We start from the raw sequence: 6,274 nt of genomic DNA, 5'->3' as shown, positions 1-6,274 counted from the left end.
GTGGTGAGGTTGGCCCAGGATCGAGCATTGTTTCGTTCTGCTGTGCATGGGGTCGCTATGAGTCGGTTCCGACTCGATGGCACCTGACAACAATAACAACATATATGTATATTTAAAATTTAAAAGTTGTTGTCGAGTGCCATCGAATCATAGTGACCCGTGTAGGGTTTCTAAGGAGCAGCTGGTGAGTTTAAACTGCCAACCTTGCAGTTTAAATGGCTTTGCAGTCTGGCACATTAACCCACAGCATATATAAATATATATATGACACTTGAACTTGCAGATGGGAAATAGAAATATTCAAAAGAGTTATAGGTAATGAAAAACCACTCTTCTGATTGCTCATTGTAACCTTGAGAAGCATCATGGAATTGTCTTTTTATGTCACACACTTCATATTTAATAATTCCCATGTCATGTTTATTCTACCTATAGTGTAAATTCAGAGTTTGACTATTTTTCAATAGAGCCTCTGCTACCACCCTAGTCTAAGAACCATTCCCTCTGTCTTAGTTATTATTACTGCATCCTCTTTAGTTATCACTGTTTCTTCCTTGATTCCCCTTGAAGCTAATCTCATTGTAGGAGTTAACATGATACTGCTAAGTATCATTTTACTTCAAAAACTTCAGAAGTCTTCCCAGGATACTTAAGTGTAAAGACCAAAAGTCTTAAAATGACAAAAGGTACAACATTATCTTACTGCCACTTCTTATGAACACATCCCTTACTAGTCTGTCTGTCATACTGACTTTGTTTTGGACTCAATGATTTCGTCACTCTCCCTGGACACATCAGCTCTGATCCTGCCTGGAGCTTTTCAGCCCCTTTTTCTGAAATGTTCTTCCCCAGATAACTGCATGGCTCATTTCTGAAAAGCCTGCCCTGTCCCATCCTGTTTACAATGAACCTCATCTACCACTCCCCATGCTTCATTTGTTTCCATAGCAGTTACCTAGCATTCCCTATATGTTGTTCATACACTGTTTTGTCTGATTTCCCCCACCTCAGTAGTGTTTGATGCTGTACTCTAATACTTAGAACAGTGTGTCAATAAATGTTTGTGAATATTTAAGTGTTATTAATGATGAAAATTAGGTATAGACAGATTAAATAACTTGTTCATAATTGCTCAACTAGTTGATAGACTAGCTAACATTTGAACTCCAACCATTTTATTCTAGAGCACACATTTTAACTAACACTATCATCTGAATTTTTTTCTACATAATTACAGTTTACTGTAATTTTCAGAGCTGAAGAAATAAAGTTCATTACTTTATTACATATAAAAATCACAAAAATAACAGAGTCCACTGAAAGCTATATATTGTTGGCATAGTTTTCATCTATTGATAGAAGACAGTATGGTTTTGACAAGACTAGATGAATTTTAACAAATATACAAATACAAACATTTTCCCTCCACTTTCACAAAAAATGTTGTACAGGAAAGCACAATTTGTTAGATGATGTGATGATTCTGTGTGAAGAACCTGTATTAGATATAGTGTAGGCTATCTGGCAGCAAATTATGGAAAAATCTGACTTGCTTAGTGAAGACAAAGGTATTAGCCTTGTATACAACTGTAGAGAAGGAGCTCTGGTAGCGTAGTGGTTACGAATCGGGCTGCGAACCTGAAGGTCATCAGTTCGAAACTACCAGCAGCTCCGCGGGAGAAAGATGAGACTTTCTACTCCTGTAAAGATTTACACCCTCAGAAACCTTGTACAGGGTCGCTATGGGTCAGAACCGACTCGACGGCACTTAACAACAACAACAACAACAACACAACTGTAGAGAGTGTAGTAGACTATGTTTGTGGCTGACTCTAGCACATGTCCACCACATGTCTGTCAATTTGTCATACTTTGGTGGTTCGCATGTTGGTGTTATGCAGGAATGTATGACATCAGTATTTTAAAGACCAGCAGAGTCACCCTTGGTGGAAAAGTTTCTATAAGGCTCCCACATTAAGACAGAATAGGAAGAAGGAGACGCAGCCTATTCTGAAGGTTTACCAATGAATATCTTATGAATCACATCAGAATATTGTCAGATATAGTGCATAGGGTTGCTAAGAGTTATAATCAACTCAATGTTACCTAACAACATCAACAATAATAATCTGTATATGTAATACAATGGCCTGTACTTTGTAATTTTGTTACTCTGCTAACTCCAGAAATATATTCTACCTTTGGATGTTTTAAGAGGGTTCATATACCACTGTGTCCATCCTGCAGTCTGAGAAATACAGAAATGAAATACAGAGAAAGTAATGTCTTAAATAAAGAACACTTGTTAGTTGCTCATGTAACATTTATTCACTTTCTTCATTTTAAAGCACATGCATTTATATAGGCCTGATGGTTCTGACTTACGTATAATAGAACAGAGTACAATCTTAATAACCATTGCCATGTTTGAGTCCACTGTTGCATCAATTTTGTAAGTCAGTCTTGTTGAAGGTCTGCCTCTTTTTCTTGAGTCCCTACTTTTGTTATTGTTAGGTGCTGTGAAGTTTGTTGTAACTCATAACAAGTCTATGCACAACAGAATAAAACCCTACCAAATCTAATGCCATCCTGATATCCAGTGTTAATTTTAGCCCATTGCTGCTGCCAGTGTGCCAATCCATCTCTTTGGACATCTTCTGCTTTATTCACTTTCATCATATCAGGTATGATGTTCTTCTCCATGGAGTACTCCCTCCAGATAACATGTCTGAAATAGGGCTTCTAAGGAGAATTCTAACTATACTTCTTCCAATGCAAATTTGCTTTTCCTTCTGTGCATTTCCATCTCATTACTGGTCTTTGCTTTCTGCAACCCTTCACTTTACAAATACCTGTATCAGGACAGTTTCTTCCTGGTAACATGTTCACAGTATGATAGACCAGGTCTCATAATCTTGACTTCTAAGGAGAGTCTTGATGTGGCACTGCAGATAATATACTGGAATGCAAGGTTAGTTTGAACCTCAGGGTCGGCAGTTTAAACACAACAGCTGCTTCTCAGAAACCTTATACAGGGATGCTATGGGTTGGAACCAATTTGATGTCACTTAACAACAACAATAGCAAAGAGCATTCTGGCTGTACTTCTTCCATCACAGATTTGTTTTTCTGGCATACTATGGTACTTTTAATATACTTATTCAATATGATAACTCAATGGTGTAATTCTTCTATGGTTTTCCTTCTTCATCATCTAACTTTCACATGCATATGAGAATACTAACATGTGGCTTAGGTCAGGTGCACAATAGTCCTCAAACTGACATCTTTGGTCTTGAACATTTTAAAGAGGTCATATGCAGATTTGCCCAATGTAATACATCGCTTAATTTTTTTGACTGCTGCTTCCATAGTGTTGATAGTGCATCCAAGAAAAATGTGGTCTTTGACAATTTCAATCTTTTCTCCATTAATCATGAGGTTATTTATTGGTCCAGTGGTAAGGACTATTGATTTCTTTACATTAAGTGGTGGTGGTGGTGGTGGTTATGTGCCGTGGAGTTGGTTCTGACTCATAGCGACCCTGTACAGGGTTTCCAAGGCTGTAAATCTTTACAGGAGCAGAAAGTCTCATCTTTCTCCCACAGAGCAGCTGATAGTTTCGAACTGCTGACCTAGTGGTTTGCAGCCCGATTCGTAGCCACTATGCTACCAGAGTTCCTTGAGGAGTAAACCATAATGAAGGCTGGGGTCAATGACTTCATCTGTTAGTATTTTAAGTTCTGTTAGATTTCAGCAAGCAAGGTTCTATTACCTGTATTTCACAAGCTGTTAATGAGCGTTCCTCCAATTATGATGCCACATTCTTCTCCGTTTAATCCAGTTTCTCAGATTATTTGCTAAGTATACAGATTGAATATATATGGTGAAAAAATACAACCCTGTCACACATCTTTCCTAATTATATACCATTCAGTGTCTCCTTGTTTTGTTTGAACAATTGCCTCTTGGTCTTTGTACAGGTTCTTCAGGAAAACAATGAAGTTTTCTCAAATGCTCATTATACGCAATCTTATCCACATCTTGTCGTGATCCACACAGTTGAAAAGGTTTGCATAGTCAATAAAGCACGGCTGACATGTTTCAGATATTCTAATCTTTTAAACAAGAACCATTTGATGGCAGGAATTATATCCCTCATTCCACAACCTCATTTAGTGAGGTTTGAATGTTTGGGAGTGCCCTGTCAATGTGTTGCTCCCACTGTTTTTTAATTATCTTTAGCAAAATAGTACTTGCATGTAATATTAATGGTATCATTTGCCTAGGTAACTGTCTTCTGATTTTCTTGGCATGGATGAGTGAGTGCCTCTAGTACTGCCTCAATTTTTTGAACAAGCTCAATTTGTATTCCATTAATTAGCAGAGTCTTGTTCTTTGTCCATAATTTTAGTGCACCTTGAACTTCAGTACAATTGGATCTTGATCATACACTACCTTTTGAAATGGTTGAACTTGACCAATTCTTTTTTGTATAGTGGCTCGGTGTAATCTTTCTGTCTTTTTTGATGTTTCCTGCATCATTCAATAGTTTGCCCATAAAGTCCTTCAATATAGCAAGTCAGGATTTGAATTTTGTCTTCAGTTTTTTCAGCTTGTAAAATGTTGAGTGCGTGCTTACTTTATGGTTTTTGATGTCAATCCACAAAGCCTCTAATCTTCAGTCATTCCTGTCTAATACACCAAGCTGTTCTTTAGATAATCTGTAATTCAGGTCAATTATGTTCAAGGTCATGTTTTGGATCTTGTGAATTTCTTTGAATTTTTTTTTAGCTTCAGACTGCACTTCAAAGTAATAAATATATGGTCTGGTCCACAGTCTGCGGCAGGCCTTATTTACACTGATGATACTGAGCTTTTCTGCAGACTATTCTTGTATATATATATTGTCAATTTGATTTCTGCGTATACAACCTCATGAGATTCTTGTGTAAAGTTGTATGTTATGTTGGTTAAAAAAGGTATTTGAAATGAATTAGTTACTTTACTCAAATTTTTTCTATCATGTGATCTCCAGCATTGTTTTTATCACCAACACTTTGTCTTCTCAAGATGCTCTTTGAAATTTTCTGTTCAGCATTTTTATGGTATAATTTCTTCCATTTGCTTTAATATGTCTACGTGGAAGAACAATTTCAGAATTTCTTCAGCTATCCATTTTGATCTTTTGCTTCTTTCTTGTCCTCTCAATGATCTTTTCCTTGTTACATGAATGATATCCTTGATGTCATCCCGCACCTCTTCTTGTCTTCTGTCATTAGTGTTTAATGCAACAAATCTCTTCAGAAATCTCTAAATATATGTGGGATATATTCAATGTTATATTTGCTCTTCATGGACTTGTTTTCATTTTCTTCTGCTTCCACCTGAAATTAGCTATAAGCAATTGATTGAATAGTCCACAGTCTTTCCCTAATCTTGTTTTGCCTGATGATTGAGAGCGTTTCTACCATGTTTTTCTATTGATGTAGTCTATTTGATTTCTGTGTATTCCATCTGGTTAGGTCCATAAGTATAGTCATCGTTTATTTTGCTTAGAAAAGCATTTGCAGAGAAGAAGTCATTGGTCTTGTAAGATTCTGTTGCACAATCTCCTGTATCATTTCTTTCATCAAGGCCATATATTCCATATACTCATCCTTCCTCTTTGTTCCCAACCTTTGCATTCCTATCACCAGTAAGTATCGATATTCTTGATTGCATGCTTCGTCAACTTCAGACTGAGAAGCTGGTCACATTCTTCGATTTCATCATCACTGATTTTAATGCCTTGTGTGTAAATTTGGATAATACTGATATTAATTGGTCTTCTTTGTAGGTATATGGAGTTTTTCCTGCCACAGATAGCTTTGTATTTCAAGATGTTATTTTTGATAACTAATGTGATGCCATTCCTCTTAAATTTGTCTTTTCTGGCATATTAAATCACATGATTTTCAGATTCGAAATGTACAATACTAGTCCATTTTATCTCACTAATGCCTAGGCTATTGATCTTAATGGGTTCCATTTTGTTTTTGACAACTTACAATTTTCCAAGATTCATACTTCATACATTCCATGCTCTGATTATTAATAGATGTTAGTAGCTTTTTTCTCATTTTGTGTTATACCCCGTTAGTAAATGAATGTCAAGAAAGCTTTACTACATTTGAGTCATCACTTTCAACTTTACTTTGAGGTGACTAGTCTTCCCAAGTGGTATTTTGAGTGTGTTCCTACATAGGGGCTCACCTTCAGGTACTATATCTGC

General features: G+C 36.5%; 1 protein-coding gene across 1 annotated transcript in view; it reads left to right on the top strand.

The window, feature by feature from the left end:
• Nucleotides 1-5,902, top strand: part of LOC102833395 (olfactory receptor 8H1-like) — a 12,536-nt gene extending 6,634 nt beyond the window's left edge. Inside the window, exons 2-3 of the mRNA XM_006877829.1 lie at nucleotides 2,952-2,977; nucleotides 5,840-5,902. Coding sequence (XP_006877891.1) covers nucleotides 2,952-2,977; nucleotides 5,840-5,902 — 89 coding nt within the window. The remainder of the gene's footprint in view (nucleotides 1-2,951; nucleotides 2,978-5,839) is intronic.
• The last annotated feature ends 372 nt before the right edge of the window (nucleotides 5,903-6,274 follow it).

This window comes from Chrysochloris asiatica, unplaced genomic scaffold, assembly GCF_000296735.1.
Source record: "Chrysochloris asiatica unplaced genomic scaffold, ChrAsi1.0 scaffold00627, whole genome shotgun sequence".
NCBI classification, from domain to species: domain Eukaryota; kingdom Metazoa; phylum Chordata; class Mammalia; order Afrosoricida; family Chrysochloridae; genus Chrysochloris; species Chrysochloris asiatica.
Note: the sequence above shows the minus strand (reverse complement) of the source record. Positions and strands in the feature narration are given on the sequence as shown.